This window comes from Lissotriton vulgaris, chromosome 8 (genome assembly GCF_964263255.1).
Source record: "Lissotriton vulgaris chromosome 8, aLisVul1.2, whole genome shotgun sequence".
Lineage (NCBI taxonomy): Eukaryota > Metazoa > Chordata > Amphibia > Caudata > Salamandridae > Lissotriton > Lissotriton vulgaris.
In genome coordinates this window covers 1,130,924,972-1,130,949,084 of record NC_141696.1, presented here as the reverse complement: position 1 = coordinate 1,130,949,084, position 24,113 = coordinate 1,130,924,972, and the positions used below count along the sequence as shown (strand labels likewise).

At 42.6% G+C, this 24,113-nt stretch overlaps 1 protein-coding gene across 1 annotated transcript in view; it reads right to left on the bottom strand.

Moving 5' to 3' along the window:
• The window catches only part of RCBTB2 (RCC1 and BTB domain containing protein 2), a 557,466-nt gene that overhangs the window by 196,482 nt on the left and 336,871 nt on the right, over positions 1–24,113 (bottom strand). Inside the window, exon 9 of the mRNA XM_086934986.1 lies at positions 997–1,187. Coding sequence (XP_086791112.1) covers positions 997–1,187 — 191 coding nt within the window. The remainder of the gene's footprint in view (positions 1–996; positions 1,188–24,113) is intronic.

Below are 24,113 nucleotides of genomic sequence, written 5' to 3'. Positions count from 1 at the left end.
GCTCGTGAAATGCGCAATGTTGTGCCTTTGGCGACACTAATGAACAGTAAAAGTGCACATAATGATATATAAGGGAATGTTCCGTCTATTTTGAGAGACTTTACGAGCCTATTATGCTTTTCCGTTGGTCAGTTCAGCTCGCTTTTAGCACAATAAAAATGTCTCTTATGTTCTCTATCCTACCCCTAAAGCCATGCACACTGGGAAATCTAATTTCGATTGGGGCGGAATACTTCACTAATATGCAGATCTCTTACAGCCATTTTAAGAATACAGTATGAGGTGCGCTCGTTACTGTAACAAGGAGATGAATCATACATGCTGCTCTCTTCTTTGAAATGGCAATACTCTTGTTCATTTAAAAAAGAAAACAAATTGTGCCATGTACATTGTCATTGCCTTAAATCACCGAAGTATGCATATTTACAATATGACAATGTTTTCAAAATGCTCCAAAATAATTACGTATAATTCAAACATACCAGTACACATCACCAAAATGATTTTGCCAGGTTCACGCTCCAAAGTAATAGTAATGTGCATCTAGATCACGAGACCAGATGCAATATAACCAAAGCTGAAAAGCTGCATTTACTTTTTGCTGCGGTTTCCCATAAACAATAACAGGTTTGGTTTAAAGTTTCTGAAACAATTAGCTCAAATTCGTAGTATTTTTTGAAAGTTATGACTGATGATTCAAGCTGTTTAGTGCCTTTTGTACTACAAGTAATGTGCTGCATGCTCTTAATACTCATATCCTGGTAATGTGAGCCACTACATCTTTTCACGTTTGAATTTTCGACTTCAGATTGTCTTCTAAAATGAACTTGTGATTGAATTTAATTGTAGAATATTGTTTTTATAATTGAATACTAAAAATAATACATTTATTTAGAGTTTGTGACTGAGTACCCATCCGCCATACTTTAAATCAGACCCCTAGTCTAGACTGACCAGAGACAGAGCATGCTCAATTCTAGATGGTCAACCTCTTACCTACTGAGAGAAGACGCCACATGACAGCAGGAGTGGCGAAGCAGGCAAACACGTCATCAGTGCAGGTGAAGTAAGTTAGGTGCGGAAGAATGAGCGACTGACCCCGGCACTGGCCCCACATGTACACCTGTCCACTTTGGGTCTTAGCTGCAGAAGTGTGTGTAGCGTGGCAAGCCGCAATCTCTGTGACCCTAAATTTAGGAAATATGAATTACTAGCATGTAGCACACATTTATTACGAACATCATACTTCTAGTACTGGTTTGTTCATCAGCTGCATTTAGAAGCCAAAATATCACAGTATATGTACATTACAGTCAAGTACTGAAATAATGTACCCTGCACGACGTTAGGGATGCTTGAGATGTAACACTAGGCCCACAACATTTCTGCACATGACCTGGTGCTGCCCGGCGCTAGGAGGTTACTGGCCCACCGTAGTGGCGACGATTGGGGGGATTACTGCAATCAAACCGGAGGTCTCGCCCCAACATTGCTTGCTTGGCTTGCTCCCGGCCCCTAAGGCCAGCATAAGGATCTACACCCGCTTCGCGTCTTTAGGACTCCTCTTAGCATGGAGGCGCACAGCGATACACTGGACAGCGCTCACACCACCATCAACATCCAAATGGAGGGAGGATATGCAGGAATGGGCCCTGGCGGAGGAAAAGAGGTTACGCATGGTTTGAAGACACAAGAATTCGGGGCGCGACTTAGTTGGTTAACCATCTCCACCCACCTCTCTGAGTGGCCCTCTGCATGAAAACAATCCCTCGCTGATGGACCAGGAGGGGACCTTCAGGGCCACTCCCAGTCTCTTGACTGCACAACATGGCTCGGGGGAGCGGGCACAAGTTGAGAGTGGAGACGGGACTGTGTGAGTGGTGAATCATGTGGTGGGCTGCGCAGAAGAACTCCATGAATTACATAGACATTTCCCCGATACCCAATCTGAGGAGAGAGAAGGAACGGTTTAGGACCCATGCCTCTGGAGGTGGAAAGCCTATGAAGCCACTCCTTGTCACCTATGGACTTGCCCTGTATGTTATTGCTATACAGGTTTCCTATTTCTTTTTTTTGTGTTCACCACTGGTTAGACTTAATGCTTTCCATTGAATACTATAAATAAACGCATTGGAATAATGGCAATGCAATGGTTGGATTAATTCCCGCAGGATATAGGAATACTGCACTGCTTTAAGTGCATCTGTACCGCGCTTTTCCACCACCTGTATAGTCCTGAAGCCCTTTTGGACTTTTGGTGCATTTATGGTTTGGCCACTGACCGGAGTCCGAGTGGTCTGCTGATGCTGTGTGTTTGTGTTTTGCATTGTTTAGAGATTAGTCATAGTGGAGAGAGGTCTGCGAGGTTTGAGTAGACTAAGGACTTATTTAAAGAAGGATTATACTGGAGTGTGTTGAGGCTGTTTAAATGAAAACAGCATCCTTCACCAGACGCCCACAGCTTCATGCGTTGTTGGCATGCTGTGGTTGTAGATGATCGAGAGGATTGGTATCCACAGAGAAGTGGCTCGTTGATCTGGCACGGCAGGGCCAGTAAAATGTTTGCTACCCCGAGATCAATACTAAAAGAGGACATCAATGTTTTGTTTCTCTGCACTTAGTGTAGTGGCCATTTTATCACCATGTTTACTGCAATGCTATATCCTTCAGGTTAGCAACACAGAGTTCTGCTGCTGGCTTGTACCTGGCCCACACAAACTACTACTTATGAAGAAAGCATCAGAGTTGAAGGGAAACAGCCATTACATCGCAACTATCACAACACGTGCTATTACAACGCATGCATTACAATTCTATTATAACGCATATGCCTTTACTACGCTTGCTTTTACACAAATCTTGATGTAGAGGCATAAATGGTAAAGGCATATGTGTTTTACAAGTGAGTATAAGGTAAGTATATGTACATATATATATGTACATATATATATATATACATATATATATATACATATATATATATACATATATACATATATATATATATATATATATATATATATCGCGTCACACTTCCCTTGGCTAGAAAGGATATCGGGCGCACTCCCTTTGATTTTCCACAATTTCGTTTTATTTTTAGTTTGTTAAGGCAATTGAAAGCATTCGATCAACGCGTTTCGATGCTCCTGGCATCTTGCTCACGATTTCAATTGCCTTAACAAACTAAAAATAAAACGAAATTGTGGAAAATCAAAGGAGTGCGCCCGATATCCTTTCTAGCCAAGAGAAGTGTGACGAGGTTTAACGGCGTGGTTCCGCCATAGGTGAACGCACCCACGACGAAGAGCGCTCCAAAATCGGGGAGAGGTGAACCAGCGTGTGGAGATATATATATATCAAAGCTCCAAGGTTCCCACCAGTTGGAGACGCACTCTGACATCCACTGCAGGAACCTTCATGAGGTAAAAGCCGGATCGGCGAGCGGATCCAGTTTACAGCATGCCTGTCGATTCACCCCAGACGCGTTTCGTGCTCATTGCACTCTTCAGCGGCGCGACAGTCATTTTTGGCATAGAGGCCACACCTCCCACTTAAAAATATGAGCCCTGCAATGGGCGACTCAAATGAGTCTGCGTTGGTTTGTGGTCTTGTAGTGTGCGTTTCAGTTATGTGCCGCTGTCTGAGCTGTTTCAAGCCCTCGCACATCCGGCTTGTCAATACTCCATGGATGCCTCCACATTGAGACTCCGTAAATCGGAGCTCCAAAGCCCCAAATTTCCGGGTGGTGCATCTCCCGCGGCTGGGAGGCCGCGTATAAATCAAAGCTCCAAGGTTCCCACCAGTTGGAGACGCACTCTGACAGCCACTGCAGCAACCTTCATGAGGTAAAAGCCGGAATCGGCGAGCGGATGCAGTTTACAGCATGCCTGTCGATTCACGCCAGATGTGTTTCGTGCTCATTGCACTCTTCAGCGGCGCGACAGTCATTTTGGCATAGAGGCCACACCTCCCACGTAAAAATACGAGCCCTCCAATGGGCGACTCATATATATATATATATCTATACTACTATTATAAAGGAAGAACTTTGAACCTTTGAGGCGGGTAAACTCGGGAACCACAGCGCCAATCCACACACCCGATACATCGTTGTAATCGTCAGGGTGTGCAGATGGACATAGGCTATATAAACTTAATAAATATACGTTATTTAAAAAATCAGGGTGTGCAGATGGACATAGGCTATATAAACTTAATAAATATACGTTATTAAAAAATGTACCGAAATAAAAAAGTAGTCCCTTGGAAGAAGCGCCGGCCGCGACGTGCGTGCTGACGTGAGGAGCGCGGGGAGGAGCGGCGTCCATGAGAGCGAGGAGGACCGGCGGACATGGCGAGGGGAGGAGCGGCGTACAGGCGGTGAGGAGCGGCGGACAGGCGGTGAGGAGCGGCGGACAGGCGGCGAGGAGCGGCGGACAGGCGGCGGTAGGTTATTTATTTATTTCGTTCGGAGCGGTGGAAAAATGAAGCAAAAATTACAATCATGAGCAAGAGGAAGTAAACGGAGCATTACAAAAGTGAGCCAAACGGTGCATTACAGGAGGAAAAAGTTACGTGTGCAGGTTACAAAAGCGTACATCGTGAGCAAGAGGAAGCAAACAAAGCATTACAAAAGTGCGCCAAACTGTGCATTACAGGAGGAAAAAGTTACGTGTGCAGGTTACAAAAGCGTAGAAAGTAAACAGAGGTATAGGAGGAAAAAGTGACGTGTGCAGGTTACAAAAGCGCACAAAGTAAACATAGAGGTATAATACTGCAATATATGGAGGAAGGCTCCGGGGGACCCACAGACAACGTCGGGGCGGGCGGGGGCCCTGAAGCCTAATTGCTATATATATATATGTATATACACACACACACATATTACCTACTGGCGGTCGCCAGTAAGTAGTTATAGTTAGGACCTAGTTTCCATAGGAAATCCGCAACATTCTATGTGGAATAACTTTGGCGCCGGTTGACGAATCTTTGCGAAATTCTCAAAAAAAATTGCCTGCTCCGCTTCTTCCCTGAAAGTTTGGGGGTGATTCGTCAAGTGGGGGCCGAGAAAAATGGGGTCCCAAAACATGTTTTCCCCATGCAATTTTCTATAGGGACCTTTAAGACGGGCTACACCCCGAACTGCTGAACGGAATTACACCAAATTAGGCAAAAAGGTAGAGTTTGGTTCGCAGATTACGCTTTTTGTTAAATGGTGTAAATCCGTTCAGTAGTTTCTTAGAAAATCAAATGTAAAATCATAGATATATCTATAGACGAAGTACCGTACGCGTACCTTCCCGAGCACGAGCTTTATGCTAATTGGCGGTCAACACTCCAAACTAGGAAGTGTTGGCCGCCATCTTGTGCCTCGGTAGAACCGAGGCACAAAAAAGCAGCAAAAGAAACGCGAAAAACACGCAAAGGGGGCAGGGTAGAAACACCCTGACCCCCTAGGCCTGCTCAGGAGGTCCCACAAGGACCCCAAAGGCCCCCCCAATGTTTTTTTTTAAATCACGGGATACGCATAGGTACGCGTACCCCAGTGGAAAAAAAAAAAACGTGGTCTGCTTTTTTTTCTAATTAGCCCCGGGGGGACCAAATCCCGGGGGCTTTATAAAAAAAAATTGGGGGGGGGGGCTCAATCCCCCCCACACTGCCCCGGGGTCGCCAACCCCGGGGCAAAGTAAGTGTAATAGCAGGGGGCACACGGCCCCCCCGCAGCCCCGGGGACCACCACCCCCCCGGGGCTTTATTATGAAGTATGCAGGGGGCTCACGGACCCCCGCAGCCACGGGGACTGCCACCCCTCTGGACTTCTTTTTTCAAAAATAAAAACCTGTGTGGGGGGGGGGCTAAAGCCCCCCACATGCCCGGGGGCCAACTAGTCCACCAGGAACCTCCAGTATGCGCCAGGGAGCTGCGTTGCAGAAAGGTGTAATGAGGCCACGCCCCTTTTTACATCTCTCTGCAACGCAGCCCCCTGGCACATAGTGGAGGTTCCTGGTGGGCTAGTTGGCCCCCAGGGACCCCTAGTATTCAAGGGAAATTACTTTCCCCTCTGCAAACGTGCCAGGGGGCGCGTTTGCAGAGTGGTGCAGGGAGGGGGTGGGGCTTGAGGTGACGGATTGCACCACTCTGCAAATGCGCCCCCTGGCGCGTTTGCAGAGTGGTGCAGGGAGGGGGTGGGGCTTGAGGTGACAGATTGCACCACTCTGCAAATGCGCCCCCTGGCGCGTTTGCAGAGGGGGACCTGATTCCCCTTGAATACTGGAGGTACCTGGGGCCAAACTAGCCCACTAGGCAGAGACGTGTAAAGAGGCCACGACCCTTTTTACAGCTCTCTGCAACGCAGCCCCCTGGCGCATACTGGAGGTTCCTAGTGGTCTAGTTGGCCCCCAGGGACCTCAAGTATTCAAAGGGACTTAATCCCCCAACTTAGAACGCGCCACGGGGCGCGTTTGCACAGTGGTGAAGGTAGGGGGCGGGGCTTGAGGTGATGTGTGTGCAAACACGCCCTGTGGCGCGTTTTAAGTTGAGGAATTAATTCCTTTTCAATCCAGAGGTCCCCTAGGGGCAAACTAGCCCACCAGGTACCTCCAGTAAGCACCACGGAGCTGCGTTGCAGAGTGTTGTAAAAAGTGGCGTGGCCTCTGGTTCACAGTGGACCTCAGGAATGAAGAGGAATTAATTTTCTAACTTAAAACGCACCACAAGGCGTGTTTGCAGACATGTCACCTCAGGCCACGCCCCCTTCCTTCATCAGTGTGCAAACGCGCCCCGTGGTGCGTTTTAAGTAGGGGAATTAATTCTCTTTCAATACTGAGGGTCCATGAGTGATGTAATATGGAACGTCATCAGCAGTGCTTTGCGGGCGTGCAAGTTATAGTTAGCTGAACTAACTATAACAGGGGAATTTCAATGGTTTTGTAGGAATGAAATGTCCAGCTAACTAGAACGTGTGAAATCTATGGTTTTTTCAGTGAATTGCTAAGGTTTTTTAAATGCTAATTCCTAACTATAATGTGGTTGAAACCTATCTTTTTTTCAGTGAATATATATATATATATATATATATATATATATATATATATATATATATATATATATATATATACACACACACACACACGCACACACACATATGTATATGGTAATTTTAGGGTTTAGGGTGGGTTTTGGTGGGAAGGGTAACTTTAGGGTCTAGGTTGGGTTTTGGTTTTTGTAAGAGAAGGGTAATTTTAGGGTTAAAAAATGAATATATATTTTAAAAACCCAAAATATATATATATAATACATATATATATATATCTATCTATATATACACCCAAATACAAATGTGTGTCTATAAACATATATATACGCACACAAACATATATATATATATATACACACACACACACACAAATACACACACACATATATATATACATATAGATATATATATATACATATAGATAGATATATATATATATATATATATATATATATATATCACACACATACATATATATATATTTATTTTTGCCTACCATAAACATTTTTACCAAGTGTATGCCTTTAACATGCATGCCTTTGCATTGTAAAGACATGTGCGGTAAAAGTTTGCGTTGTAATGGTAGTTCGTTGTAATGGCATTTGCGTACTAATACCTGCGTTGAAATGACACACGTGGTATTAGAACTCGTTCTCATTATACATTTGTATTCGTCGCTGCTCTCCTCGTTCAAGTACAAAGGTGCTATCCTGCTTCTTCTATGTCTTGGTTGGGTCAACACCAAGCTACCTTGGTCTCTTATTTCCCGGTCAACCCTTCCCCATCGTTGAAAATTTGGTGAGGCTTGGATCCCAGCCAGAAGCCTCTCATCTATTTCTAGACTCTTCCCTGATCAGTGTCCTGTGCCTACCCAAGCTTTCCTCTGTGGGGGGCGAGCTTCTCTGTTTTCTCACTGTGTTTCCTGGGTGCAAGCTCTTTCTCTTCCCCTCCTTAGCTCGCACCTTTCTTCCACTTCCCATCTAAGTTACCTCCTTAACAGAGCTACATATATGCTGTTCTTTTCAGTCAGGCTTTGCCCCTTTAAATGTTCTCTTTGTTGTTTCTTTGGCTACCCGAGCAAGTCCTGTAGCTCTAACCTCATCATTGGATTCTGGGGGACTGGGCCCCCTTCCTCACTCCTGCTAGCTATATCACCGTCTATAACCGCCACAAATCTCCCCGTCACTCATGTGTGTTCATCTAAATCAGTGAGGGTGCATTTTCTCCATGCCGCTGGGCTTCTATGTGTTGAAGGTTACAGACAGGGGAGTGGGGCGAACTTCTGGGAGCCCTTGCACTGAACTGGGGTTGCTCTGCGACTGGCTAGGCCTGATGGCCTGTTAGTCTCTCATGCCGGGGCCTAACCACTTGTTGTTCAGTGGGGGGCAGCCCACGGATTTCTTCAGTTGGTGGGTTGGGGTATCCCAATGCTGGGAGTGCGGTTAATAGCACCTCCATACCTGAATATGGTGGGGGAAGTGCTGACGCCTTGTTTGCTATCTGTTGTGCAGGATTGTCGATCTGGGCTTCCTCAAAGATGGCCCATAGTTCTAATAATGCCTCTCTCTTATCTTCTTTTGACCTGTGTATTTGGTTTGAATGTAGATTCTCGAGTCAAAATAACTTTATTTTGGTTCCAAGAACCATAAAAGTTTGATAGATAAAACTTTACAGTTTAAAAGATGTTGTAACACATTTGTGAGACATTACAGTACAATTTAGGGAAGATAAAGTTCATAAAATTCAGACAGTTAAAAATGCAATACATAAAAAATATAATTTAGAACAGCAGAATATTTCACAGATTCGTAAAATCCCAACAGTATGAGTTTAAACAATAAAAGATAACAATGTTCTTGTTCAGCTTCTACAACTCATAACGCTTTCTGATAGCCATTGCAACTTTGATATAGTTCGATACCGCAGTGCAGATAACAGAAGTAGATAATGAGTGCCAAAAGTTAAAACCATCAATATATGTGCAAGGACGGATTTCCCTTAAAAGTGGAACTAAGAATGTACCCCATGCCTCTTTATATAGGGGGCTAAATGGGATTAAGTGCATAGTGCTATGGGCTGCCATATTGTCACACGAACAGGGTGTGAGATTAGCGGCCCACCCTGATTGACACGGAAATGTCACTAAAAAGTGCAAAGTGCATAAGCGAAAAATAGTTAAGAGAAATCTGATCTGCACATTGTTAGTGAAGGTTAGATAAAATTGCTGCTAAACAGGGAACAAAGTTATGGGGTCCATCTCCTCTTTTTGTGAGTAGCGTCTATTGGCTCTAGAGTCATGTGCCTCTTTGATGATGACTTTAACATTTGTGGGGATACTTGCCGGGTTATCATAGAGATGCCCCAAGCCTATCTCTTACGAATCGTAGACATGGGATCGATAAGGCAATGTCCAGATTAATACAATATTCAAATACGTCCCTTGAGAATGTTAAATCATCAGAAAGCATATTTTAGATCACAGGAGCAAAGTTGCGATACCTATGACAGAACAGTATGGGGGCACTTTTTGGGGTCATCAATTACCTTTTTATAAATTTGCTTTCCAATACTTGTCGTTTGTGACTATAATATCAAACCCACACCCCTGCCCCATAAATTGCCACAGACAAACACGTAGCTTTGTAAAGAGTAACTAACTCTCTCACAGGCTTGTGGCCTAGTTTACATGCAAAGCGAAAAAGCTCCTCCACAGCCCTACTTGTATGTTGCACCCTTGCAGTAATAAGTGGCTCCAAGTTCATCAAATTATTAAATAAGTTTCCTAAATAGGTAAAATTGTTCAGCTTATACATTCTTTTTGTATGTTCTCATGTGTTCAAGTAATAATAATAATAATAATAATAATCCACATTTGTAAAGCGCACAATCACCCGTAAGGGTCTCTAGGCGCTGGGGGCCGTCGGGAAGATTAAGCAAGCTATTGCCCAGAGTCACATGGTGCTGGGCTAACCTGCCACCGGCGCCGGGGATCGAACCATGATCCCCAGATTCCAGCCTTCGTGTGTGCCTTCCATTCTTGGCAATCCTTATTACGCTGTTTAGCCTGTATGGGAATCCTGATTTGCATGTGTTTTACTGGTGTCTCCGTGATAAGTTTAGTAGTTTTAGGTGATGAGATACTTTAGCTTTCATTATTTTAGGGACTCTCTGGTTTCGATCTGACTCATAAACACAAATAATAAGGCATATGAAGGGTCGCAACATAGGAAAAGTGCAATTTGTCAATAAAAACAGAATCTGAAGGATACCGACTCCTGGCATCAAATACGATTTTGAGAAATAGCAGCATCTTCATATGAAACATTGGGTCATCAACAAAAACACAATACTTAAAAAAAAACACAGTTTGCAGTAATTAACAACACCACAACATCACACATATACCTTACATAAATCATCACACCCTGATTCACACCCAGGGGCCAAGTGCACAATCTGTATCATGCCCAGCGGTCCAAGCGACCAACACCTAAAAAACTGACAGAGAAAAAATTCTGACTTTGTTAAAAATTCCTTAGCCCGCTCCTAGCACATGCTATCCTGTCACCATGGAAAGCTCTGAGCAGTACATTAGACTAAGTGAGCCTGATGGTCTGTCAATCTCGGCTCCGGGACAAAGAAAATAACAACCGTTCGCAGTAAAAAGGAATAACTGGAGAACCACAGACTTCTTGGCCAAACACAAGTTACACCTTATCTCGCAGGTCAAAGATTTTTCCCTTAATGTCCGAATTGCTCCCTGTTTCACATTGTGTGGCCAAGTGTACCGGCTGAGTCACGCCCAGCGGAAAAAGTGTTCCATCTGTGTCCGAGTGACCAGCACCTCTCACATATTTCAAATACCAACGGCATTGAGAAACCGGTAGCACTGAGAAACCCGTTAAGACTAAAAAATAAGAATGAAGTGTCAACTCCGACAATAAATACAATAAATATTAAACAAAAAAGGTGACTTCTGCAGGATTGCCTCCGAGGCCGCCTTGCGACTATTCACCTACGACATGTTAATATGCCAGATTTCTGTCCGTGGCAGGGCGCTCAGGTTATCTTTTTAAGCTTCTCACTACTTCGCCATACGCTACTTGCTTTACTAAGGTTCTGATATAGTCTTATTCTCTGAGACGGCTGCTTCAGGACGGACCTCCGCCCTCCGGATTCAGCAGAACTTTCAATCAATTGCAGTGTCTGCTCACCTTCCTTGTTGCGCAAATGGGGTCCCCTTCCTTTGCCTACAGATGGGTTCAAGATAGCAATCAGCTCTAATGGTGGCTCACCAAAATGTTACTTGAATATGAAATTCATTGAAAAAACAAGAGATGTTTGGGAAAATAGGAATAGTTTGTTTATTTAAACAATGTGGCTGGGAGACAGTCCTCAGACCCTATGTCAGTGACTGCGCTCCCGAACGCATTGTTTAATTAAACAAACTGTACCTATTTTGCCAAATGCCTCGTCTTTTTTTTAAGGTATTTAATGCTCAAGCAACAGTCTTAATTTTGTTATCAATATTTTTGTATTTTGCATTCACCAGTAATGCACTACATACAGTGCTTTAGGAGCGCAGAGTTTCCTATTTTAGTGAGGTTAAAGCATGCTGTTTGAGAACAAGCCATTAAATGTTTAGGGAAATTGCAAACTGGCAGTACTCCGATTAAACTGGCAAGTGCTCTATGTCTTACATATGGTATCGAGGTGGAACACTCATGTCCAAAGCAGACGTTCCACTCTCTCCAATTCATTAGACGGAATAAAAATAAAATTACAAATTTCTCCATGTTGTTATTTTGTATTCATTTAGGGAAGAATGTATTGTTTTACAGGGATATTTAATGAATTCAAAGTGTATGGTCAGCCTATCCTAATAAAGAATTTTATTGTAGATAACCTGAGCAGACATTTTCCTGAATTAATTAATTTCTTTGTTTTCAGATTTGCCTTGCGCTGTAAACAAAATGTGGCTATGTTGTATTAAGCCCTCAATTTGTGTAACCGGACAAACAGAAAGGAGTCTGCCGAATAGTATTTGGTTTTGCTTTACATGGTTTCTATAATTTCTCTTATCTACCTTATCCACTTCCCAACAACTATTGAAGGCTATTTAAGATATTTTCAGGGATAGTTTTCCCCAGAAATGTTTTGCAGCAGGTAAATGAAAAAAGCAAACAAAACTTTGACTGAAGTACAAAAGGCCAGAAATGCAGAGACCCCAGACACACACGGAGGAAGCCCACAGATATGGAGGACCAATATTGGAGAGCTCTAGTCACATCATGAAACTGTTGAGTCTTAAAGGGATCATAGAGTAAATGCTGCCACAATATGTCTCATAACACAAGCCAATACCATCAAACAAAGGAACATTGTAGAATGCTCCTGTGGTGTGAATGTGCCCTGCCAGTTAAAGAGGCACATTTCCCTGCCCTGAGAGCCTGAATGCGTGTATCTGGTAGCCTGACTTATTTTGTTGCCCTGGCTTCACACTAATATAGTGTGTCCCTGACTATGAGAGGTCTTAGGCCTGTCCTGTGACCTGGAGGGGCACACCAAGCATGTCTGCCCTTTCATTTCAAACAGTTCTTGTCACTGATTTAGCATGTACAGCAGTTTTGGCAGCATGCCCCATTTTACAAATTAGTAGCGTGACTTGACCTTTTTAGCGGATTTACTGCGGTGTGGGTCTCCTGGACGACTCGTGTGAAGTTCTGCTTCTCAGGGCTTGACCAGTCACTTGCACTAGCATCTCAAGGGCGTGTTTAGCCTCTTGGTGTGCATGGCTTGTGTGGTACATGCATGATGTGTGTGTTTGGTCCACAGTAATTGAGGCCAGTGAAACCCACTTTGCATGCCCATCAAATAGCCTTTCTCAAGATGGAGTGTTAGGACTGTGCTCTTAGACAGTGGAAGTGTCTCAACCCAATTCCGGTAGCTGGAGGGAGGAGACTAAGACACTAAAGAGAGGGGAGTGGGACAGGGCTCTTTTTATATTTTAGGATTCCTTTTTGTTAGCAAGGAGCTCATGATTATTCGTCCTGAACACTGCATTTACTGGTGGGTGAAGAGTGGTACAGCAAACTCTGCTGTGAAAGGTTAGGAAGCCTTTATTGTGAGGTCTTCTACTTTGCCTTTCCCTCATTACTCTTCCAGTTGGCCCGATGACAGCTGGATGCAGAAACCACAATCTCTTTGTGCCTCTGTTTTGGGTGCTCCAGGATGGAATGACCCCACTGTAAAAAGCATGACTCTACACTAAGTACACTGGTGTCCAGAGAACGGGCAGGGAAGGACACCTTAAAGAAGACCCCCCTGAAACAAGGTGGATCCCCATCTTCTGTCGGCCAGGTGCGAGTAAATGTGGGATCCCAACTATGACAGTTTTCCAGTTCCAAGCCCACTATGACCAATAGAGGGACTGCTCCAAAGAGATCTGAGGGCAGTTGTGCAACTAAGGCTGGAGTCTGACTAACAGCCAGTCATCAAGAGTTGAGGGGACATCCCCTGAAGTCTGGATCTCTCGCGGGAGAAGCTGGATACTGTCCTGAAGTTATTAGAAGCCTGACTTTCTGCTGAGAGTAGGAAGGAGCCTATCTATCTTGCAAGAGGAGAGACTATCCAGGAAACAGCGAGGTCCAGCATGTCTCGAGTGGCATTGAGGCACCCAGAAGAAGCAGACCGCTGGAGAGCGACCTGGGCGTACCCCGGTGCTAGAGTTCCCCTACCCTACCCACCACCCAGTTTCTTCCAATACTTCCAAACTGGAATCGTGGTTTCATAAATGCTGAGGTCCTGTCGAGCTGTTATTGCAGTTCCTAATCAGCGCATGCAGGCTGCATCTGCTAAATTCCAATACCAATGAGTGACTGCATTTGTCGAATCTGTGACTCAGTCATGCAAAGCTGCCACTACCCAAATGTTGAATGCACTGTTGGGGCCTACATCTGTGGTCCAGCCAGTCCAGGGATGTGCAGCAGCTACCAACTGAAAGGACCCTGAGGCACTACACTTACCAATGGTCCAGGCATGACCTTGTCATCTCAGTTCTGCCGATCTTGGGATGTCCGCGAAGAAGAAGCAAGGCAGGTGTGCTGCAGGATCAGAGCCCTGATCAAGGAACGCCACAAATGCCTGCTGATATGCTGCTCCTCTCGCAAGTATGCAGACACACCTTCCAATCACTGGGTGGCATGAAATTGACCTTGAGAGGATTAAATCATCCATGAAAGCTAAATAGTCTTCAGACTAAGCACACATATACATGATTCATCTCATGAAGGGGAAAGAGTCTTCAGATTGAGCAAACATACATTGAGGTGGTTAGACTGCAGCTGTCTAGGTTTACGCTACTTGTGTTTACCCTTAGAAAGAGAGGGTAAAGCCCAGAATGGGATGAAAATCTGGGGCCAGTAGGGTTAAAGAGTTAGTAAGGTGGGCACAGTTTCTGTCAACATAATGCCTCGGGCACTAATTTGGTTTGATTATTGTAGCACGTACAACTGAATACAACTGTGTGAGTAATATACTTCTGTTCTTCATAAGAAAAGCAATGAGCTGAACATTTTCTTTATTGGGTCTGTTGAAGGATTTTTGACCTCTGAATTCAAGCCACCCGCACTCCATACCCAAGGACCATATGACCTCTCCCAAACTATCTTGACAGTCAGCTGTAGAAATTAGCGTACATGGTCCCATTTACAGAGCCACAATAAGTCAAGCCAGTGACATCAGAGGCAAATTACCAATCACATTTTATTAGCCATGTGAGATTGAGCCCCTGAAGAAGGGCCACAGTGCCCGAAATGCAATGGGCAATTGATATGATAATGAAATCATGAATAATGTTTGATGTGATTGGAACATCGAAAACAAATATGAAGAAATACTAAAAGAATTGAAAACTTTTTCAATAAAACTTTATTGGTTTCAACTAATAACAAACTTTTGAAAGATTTATTGCATTGTGTGCGTTTGGGGACGTTACCCCCGATCTGGATAACGCTACTTACTTTCGTGAAACAGGCACATAGACTTAATATCTTATCTGAGCTTGTACAGCTAGGCAGTGAAGGGATTTTAAACTATGGGTAGAGTTTAGTGGCTTTTGATCACTGCAATAAAAAGTGCCATTCTTGTAGTCTTAAACAACCAAAACAAGCGCCAATACTGAGATCCAATCCTTTTTGTATCTGTTTTCAGGTGTCCTTTTGGTCCTGATGAGAACTGGACAAAGGGTCCGGTTTGAAACGCGTCGACCTTTTTTGTTGCCTGTGTTACAATTCAATTGCATGTTTAATTGTTGCAACATTTAAGGAGAATTATAGTTGGGGAGGTAGGATGACATTGTAAATCATATTTAGTTCTGCCTTAAATACCCCACGCTGAAAAAAAGCAATTTTTTTCACTGTTTGAAAACGCAGCTTACGTGATGTTTTGTCTTTGGACACTTATTGATGTGAGTCTGTGTGTGTGTGTAGTAGTATGAGTGTGAGCGTGATCAGGTTTCGAGTCAGTTTATGAGTATGTATGAGTTTTTTGTACTGAATTTTATTGCACTGCCATTTATGTGTCTATGTCAGTTCTTCCCTTGATTTATGTTGTTGTCACACATATTGAAAATAATGTTTTGTATTCTGTCTTTTATGGAAATTTGAAAATAAAACTAATTTTAATGGATTAAATTCACTTCAGGACTTCAAATTAATTTTTGGAGTTGTTGACAAAGTTGTCTAGTACATTGGATCTCAGTATTGGCACTTGTTTTGGTTGTTTAACTTTATGGACTCTGCCTTGCTGAGGTGAGTCAAGGGCCTTTGTTGTTCTTTTGATCTTCGATGCGGGTACTAACTCGCGAGGCCTCACTATTCTAAACAGTAGTGTAGTTCTATTGGCAGATGGTCATTCTGCTTGCACGTTAAAGAGTTTGTTGGTGGTCACTCCCCGTGGTTATATGTGTGTATTGTTTTATGTTTTAATCAACTAACACGACATCCTGCAGTAGTAGGACTATGACCGAAAGTGAAACGTTCGCTTACAGCATATTCAAAAGCTCATTAGCGCCCCGACAATTTTCGCCTCAGCTACCTTGAGTGCATCAGCAAAGACTCAAAATGAGTCAGACAAATTAACAAGACTTAAGAAAAAACAGATAAGGACTGACCTACATGGTCATTTCTTGATCCAGCATTTACGAGCAGGAACTATTCCTACGAGACTTCAGATCCGCAACATTCCTATGGTCTTCATTGAGAACCCTGAGTATAAAAAAGGTTTCAGCTGCATTGAAACTAAATGCAGCCGCGACCTCATGGTACTGACCGCTGAGACAGCATTACGCCTGTCCCGGAAACAACTAGAGGAAATAGAAGCCTTGGAGTCAGAATCAAAAATAATCAATTCATTCCGGATTCTACAACACTATTAGACAAAGTAGAAAAAGAAATTCTGGACTTTAAGGACTACACAGTGGCACAAAAAAACCAATAAATTTGAAACGGACAAAAACAACTTTTCACTGGAAAATACCTATCCTTACCTCCACAAGGATTTCTATACACGGTCAGATCCTAGGAGATATCTCCAAAATTCTCAAGGCAGATCCAGGAATACATTTCTGACATTTTCGGAAACTTTGTCTTCATCAGGCTCCGAGACCGACACTAATGAGGCAGGCCCCAGTTGCATTAACAAAAGAGGAGGCCCACAAAATCAGCAACCACATAGGAACAACCAACAGCCTTTTTTAAGGCAGAGGCCAACGGAGGACCAGGGGCAGATTGCGATACAACTCCCAACCATGGGAAATGACAATGAGGCGACAATTCTACAAAAATTGAAAACATTCCCAATATTCAACTTATCTGAGCGAATTCTCAGTGATACAGAGAAATTGGTGCTGGAAAAGGGGCTTTCTTTTGTCCCATCAAGGAGAACTGATTTAGTCAAAATGAAACTGGAAATGTTGGAATTCTGCCGTAAAATCAGACTTAAAACGTTCTTCAAAGATCAAGAAAGTGTTGCCAACTTAGAAGTCACGGGTCTCAAGAAGAAATCTAATTTTTGCCCCCCGGGGAACAAAATTCCTAAGGAAGTTATTACTTTCGAAAAAACTGTGCTATCGGCAATCTCCGATATGGAAACAAAAAAACATTACACCCGGTTTAACTTATCCAGGGAACAGAAAGACGCCATCTTCTCAGTAATGAGGCAATTAGGAGACACGGAGTGTTACAGAAAGATCCCTAAAGACCCCACAATCGAACTGCAGGGTCAACTATTTGACATGTTACAAAAAGGCTTTGATCAAGGTTTTTTGGGTCCGAAAGAGCTACTGTTTCTTCAAAATAAAAATGCACGGACCCCGGTATTTTATGCCCTACCCAAAGTCCACAAAAGTGAGACATATCCCCCTGGAAGACCGATAGTCTCGGGGTGCGATTCTCTACTCGAACCGGTGTCAAAATATATTGACTTCTTCTTAAAGCCACTAATCGCGCAGGTTCCAGCACATCTACAAGCTTTCATCAATCGACTGGCCAATATTGAATTTGATTCATCTAACCATCTGCTGGTGACAATGGATGTAGTGGCGCTCTATACCTAGATCCCACAGGAGGAAGCCTTGGGCACCCTGTCGTATTTTCTAGACACCAGAGACCCACTAATTTCATCATTGAGCTAACGAAGTTTGCGCTTCCAAAAAACGATTTCTCTTTTGGCACTGATTTTTTCTACCAGATTAAAGGGGTGGCCATGGGCTGCCCTTTTGCGCCAGAATTGGCGGTACTTTTATTTATTTATTTATTTTATTTATTTTGATATTTGTAAAGCGCATGCAATGGCCCGTGGTCGTCTCGGCGCTGAGTATCTGAATATTACCCTGAAGGAACTATAGATGATTTATTGATTAAAGAGCCAGGTTTTTAGCTGTTTACGAAAAGACCATAAGGATGGACTGGCTTTAATCATTGGTGGTAGAGTGTTCCACAACTTAGGGGCTGATACCAGGAATCTTCTATCGCCCCATGAGACCGTTTTTGTGCGGGGTATCACAAGATCTCCTGAACAAGAAGAACGTAGTGTTTTGAGCGGACGATAAGGAATCAGATTGCGGATGAGATGTGCTGGTCCTTGGTTATGCAACGCTTTGTACACAATGCACAGGGTCTTGAACTTTATCCTGTTTTTGATGGATAACCAATGCAACTCTTTGATGGTTTTGGAGGCAGAGTGATGTTTAGGGATATTTCCCAAAAGCCTCGCAGCAGAGTTTTGTATTATTTGCAGTTTGTTCAAGATTCCTTCCTGTGCATTGAGGAACAGGGCATTGCAATAATCCAAGGTGGACAGCACAAGGGAGGTGACAAGAGTTTTACCAGCTTTATCAGGTAGAAAAGGGAGAATTTTTTTGATAAGCTTCAGTTTGTAAAAAGCTGAAGAGGTAATCTGGTTGGCATGTGGGTGGAACGTGAGGCGGTCATCAAAGATGACTCCCAGATTCCTCACTTTGCTGACAGGCTCAGTGGGAGGGCCTAAAGAGGAGGGCCACCAATTGGATGACCACTCAGGTGTTAATGGTCCAAAGATGACTTCCTCCGTTTTATCGGAGTTTAACTTTAAGCAATTGGAAGCCATCCAACTCCCTATTGCTATCATGCCAGATTTGAGGTCATCTGCCACTTTATAGCCATTGTTCTTGATGGCTAGAACCAGCTGGGTGTCATCTGCGTAGGACAGATTGTTTGAAGACAAATTTATTTTCAACAGCAATCCCTTCGCGGCATGCATCAACCATTGGATGCGATACATAGACGACGCGTTCTTAATATGGGAAGGCTCGGAAGAAGAACTGATGTAATTCTTCAATTGGCTCAATAGACGCACAAAAGACATCCAGTTCACTCTTGAGTATTCCACCCACCAAATCACCTTCCTGGACGTTAAAGTCTACGCATCAGAAGGGACCTTGGCTACAACGCTCTTCAGAAAAGAAACGGATCGCAACAAAGCTTTGCACTACACAAGCAATCATCCCCGGAACCTTCGCCAGAATTTACCTTTTGGTCAATTTTTAAGGATCAGGCGGAATTGTACTTTTAAGGATGAATACTTTCAGCACGCACAAAACCTTTCTGAACGTTTGCGAGATCGCGGGTATCCGAAGAAGCTATTAAAACACGCATTACGCCGAGCATGGTGGACGCCTCGTGAAACTTTATTAGAAAAAAGACCCAAGAAACCATTGGAGAGAATTGTCTGCGTGACGACATTTTGCCCAAACGCAAATCAACTGAAAAAAATCATTCATCAGAATTGGCACTTGGTGAAAAACCTTGACATTAGCCTACAAAAACCACCTCTTTTTGCCTTTAGGAAAGAGAAAAGCATTGTGAATTTTGTCACTCGTGCAGCACTCCCAAAAAAAGAGGTAGGAACCCTGAGGAGCCTGCTGGGGTTGCAACCTGTCTATGGACACCATAGGTGTGGTACCTGCTCTTGCTGTGATCAGACAATAGAAGGAGATGTTTTTTCACATGAGGGCATTTTTTGGAAGCACTCAGCATTCACCAACTGTAAAACAAAGAACGTCATTTATGGAATACTCTGCTCTTGTCCTAAACTATATGTAGGCAAAACCACACAGGAAATCAGACAAAGGATTACGCAGCACAAGTCTAGGGTGCGCAGGACTGTGGCGAGTGCCCCACTGGTGAATCATTGGATGAGCAAAAGGCACTCAGAAGCGGATTTCAAATGGACAGTTCTGGCCAAAGTTGAAACAGATGCCAGAGGGGGAGATATGGAAGTAAGATTGAGTCAACGTGAGGCACACCTGATCTTGAAATTTAATATGGCGATAAACGGTCTGAATGAACTCTCTGAGATTGCGAGGGTGCTTTGAACTAACTGAGATTATTTTTTGGAGTCAGACCTGTCCTTAGGTTTTGGAGCCCTTACACACCTCTATTACAGGAACCACAGGTCCCATAATTCCTTCCATTTTTTATTCGAGCGGGCCCTTTAAGAAACCTTGGCCCAGTCACCCTCGCAACCACGGGACAGCCCACGTGGGCTCCGGTGACCAGTCATAGATGGCTTCCGGTCCTTCCGGTAATTACACCAGAGTTCCCGGGTGACGCTGGCGCTCCGTTGAACTGAGCTGCTACCTACGATTCATCTCTCGGCTTCAAGGTAGGCGCCCTCCCTCAGTAACCAAACTAGCTGCTGCGCTGTGTTTATTTAGTTCAGTAATGAGCATTCCATCTTTGTTTTTTTCCAGAGATCACGAGAATCACTTACGTGCCGCTACGCTAGGCGGTGCGACCCCCGCCGCGCCCTCTAAGGACCCTTCACAATCCATCCAGAATAATCTTTGTGAAGTATGTCAAGAACGTTGTTTCCCCCCCGTAAAGCCATCTTTTTTAAAAACTCAAAAACTCATTTTGCTGCCCGCAGTTAAACTGCCACATTTTTTCCATTCCAGCTCAAAACTACAAGTCCCAGACAGCCCGTGTGACAGACGTGGTTTCTCTCCTCGCTTCTTTGTTAGTAGTTGCGTACCATCTACACCACTGAGGTAATTTTACCCCCTTGGAATATTTGTGGCCAAGAATAGAGTCAGACCAGTTAGAACAGAGTCACAGTTACTAATCACATTTGTCTGTCCTCCACAGAAATACAAATCCTGTTTGAACTCCCTGAGGCTCAGCTGTGTTGCCAGGTAGGAGGCTTTCAGGGGTTGCTTGATGCTCACCTTCTTAGTAGCTTTTTAGAATTGGTCTATAATTACAAGGATTTTCCTTTTTGTATCTGTTTTCAGGTGTCCTTTTGGTCCTGATGAGAACCGGACAAAGGGTCCGGTTTGAAACGCGTCAACCTTTTTTGTTGCCTGTGTTACAATTCAATTGCATGTTTAATTGTTGCAACATTTAAGCAGAATTATAGTTGGGGAGGTAGGATGACATTGTAAATCATATTTAGTTCTGCCTTAAATACCCCACGCTGCAAAAAAAAGCCATTTTTTTCACTGTTTGAGAACGCAGGTTACGTGATGTTTTGTCTTTGGACACTTATTGATGTGAGTCTGTGTGTGTGTGTGTGTAGTAGTATGAGTGTGAGCGTGATCAGGTTTCGAGTCAGTTTATGAGTATGTATGAGTTTTTGTACTGAATTTTATTGCACTGCCATTTATGTGTCTATGTCAGTTCTTCCCTTGATTTATGTTGTTGTCACACATATTGAAAATAATGTTTTGTATTCTGTCTTTTATGGAAATTTGAAAATAAAACTAATTTTGATGGATTAAATCCACTTCAGGACTTCAAATTGATTTTTGGAGTTGTTGACAAAGTTGTCTAGTACATTGGATCTCAGCTTGTTTTGCTTGTTTAAGTTCATGGACTCTGCCTTGCTGAGGTGAGTCAAGGCCCTTTGTTGTTCTTTTGATTCTTGTAGTCTTAGCGCTAGCTTACTGCTACTCAAATAATAGCTGCGATGTGAAGTCTCTTGGTGCAAAAAAAGAGCACTTTCAGAACAGATGGAAGTTCACTTATCATGATCCAGGTAGACTATAGTTCAAAAACCTAACTAATTTGCTAACGTTAAGAGAAGGGTGATAGCTCTACTCTAACAAAGTTGTTTTTATTTCTAGCAAGTAGACTAAATAATAATTTAATAGGCAGATTATATCATATCAGTACTTATGCCAATTTACAACAAACCGACATACTCTAACACAGTTCATGTTTTTAAGAGGCATGGCCAGTGTTCATGAAGAGGAAATTACAATAATTCTATTTCAGTGGGTTTTGTCATAGGGCACTTAAAACCCAACCACCTGGAAGAAGAACTTCATCTATTTGAGGTTCATAAGTACATCTGGGTGTCAGTGAGCAAGTACAAAGGGGCCGAACAAAGATGTGCCAGTCTAATAGTTTGAAAATCTGAAGGAATGAAAGGAGTTCTTATGTGCCCTAATGGAGGGCTTTAGGTTCAGACTGATGAGGTGAAGATATCTGTCCCTGCTTTGTTGCATGAACATGAATAATTTGAGGATCCTACCAGAGTAGCACAAGTACTTCACCAGGAAAGCTGTAAGAACCTCAAGCTCAATGGTCTGAAACTCTGGTGAGTGATCACATAGAGTTAGCAGAAAGGTTTATATTTGATCTAGATGTCCAGTTAGTTGTCCATAATGTGCATAGTAGTTGTATGGTACGACTTGTTGAATAGAATTTGACTTGTAGAAGTCAGGGGGCCTCCTTCTGAGCAAGTTTAGTTTTTTTCATGCAGAAACAGGTTTCAAGTGCAGGCCAATAAAGGACAGAGGATGACCGATGTTGGATACAGTCTTAAATGTATATACCTTCACACGACTGTGTATATGTTACATACCCTTTTCTATTTTATACGATAAGCGTATGTAACATATACACAGTCGTCGCATTCTTAACAAATCGGCTAAATATATTTCTGTATATATGTCTTTCTTCTAGATAATGAACAATTCCTTTGATGCTATTATCGTTTATCCTCGTCATCCATTTGCCTAATAACATAAGTGTGAAGGTATATACATTTAAGACTGTATCCAACATCGGTCATATGTATTTAAAACCAACAGAGTAATTAATTATCACCTTCTTTCCTTTTCGGGCAGAAACTTCATAGATATCTTTTATTTTCATGTCCAGCAAGTTCATTCCTATACTACCCCCAGTGCCAATAAACTGTAGATAACGGACAGGAACTGATCTAGTGACTCCTAGGTAACTGTATGACATTTCCCTTTTGAACTCTTTATCATATATCATTTATGGGAACATGAATCAGTAATACGTGCTTATTATTTAAAAGATATCACCCCCATCCGTTGACAGCTACAACATATATGTTCTTCGCTTTCATCTACCTGCATTTGAAGGTATAACAATTTATGATTAACTAATCTATTGTGGCACAAGAAGAATGGCTTCTTAGAGATCTGGTTGTCCCTAATTTCTAATTTGTAACTTTATCCACATTCTAAATGTTTAAAGCCATAATATCAATTAATGCTCTGTTATCCTACATCTACAGATATCAAGAAACCCTAAATATCGACTGACCTGTCACATCCTAGCTAAGAATTAGGTTTGAGTTCGCACAAATCTTTGTAAGTATGGGTCAAGACCAATTGTTGTAAGTATAGTAGAGCAATCTCATATGATCACTAGAGAGCTGGAATAATTATGGATCTCTTTATCTTCAAATGCTGCTTCTAGGCACTTAGCCACACTATTACTCTATAATCACGATATGTGTTGTTACAAAAATCTTACAGGTTCCTGCTTATCTAGGCTTGGTACTATTTTGCTTTTAGTCATACTATCATTTTCAGATCTTGTCATGTGATGTCCGTGGAGTTTCCCAACATATTCATCTCAGCTTAAGTGAGAAGCAGCTTGCTTTTGTCTTATAGCTTTGCCACGATTAAAGAATGTTATTTTCTACGGTCACTATACAGAATATGTTCGGGAAATTGATCAAGTTATGGATGTTCTCAGAATTGACCAACATGTTTCTCTCATTTCTTCTTGAATAAATCATTTCGGGGTTTAGCAAAATTGTTATGTATATTAGATAACGTCATTCGTCAATGTCACTATATAGAATATGCTTGTGAAAGTGATCAAGTCAAGTGATGTTCTCCTAATTGACTGGTATGTTTCTCTTATGAATTGAGGAAGTATTTGTCTGGTACAAGTATGTTACAATTAGAGAATGTCATCCAATACTCAATTTTGAGAATATGAGTTCAGGTCCTACTGCAATTGTCATATCTGATAAATGTCTATTCATGTTTTGATATACAGAATATGTAATCATGTGAATATGTAAATAGAAAGAAAATATTCAAAATGGCGCTAAAACTCAATGTTGATGCATTAGACTTACTGCAATTGACATATCTGATAAATGTTTATTCATTTTTTGATATATAGATCATGTAATCATGTAAATATGTAAATAGAAAGACAATATTCAAAATGATGCTAAAATTCAATGTTGATGCAATAGATCTATA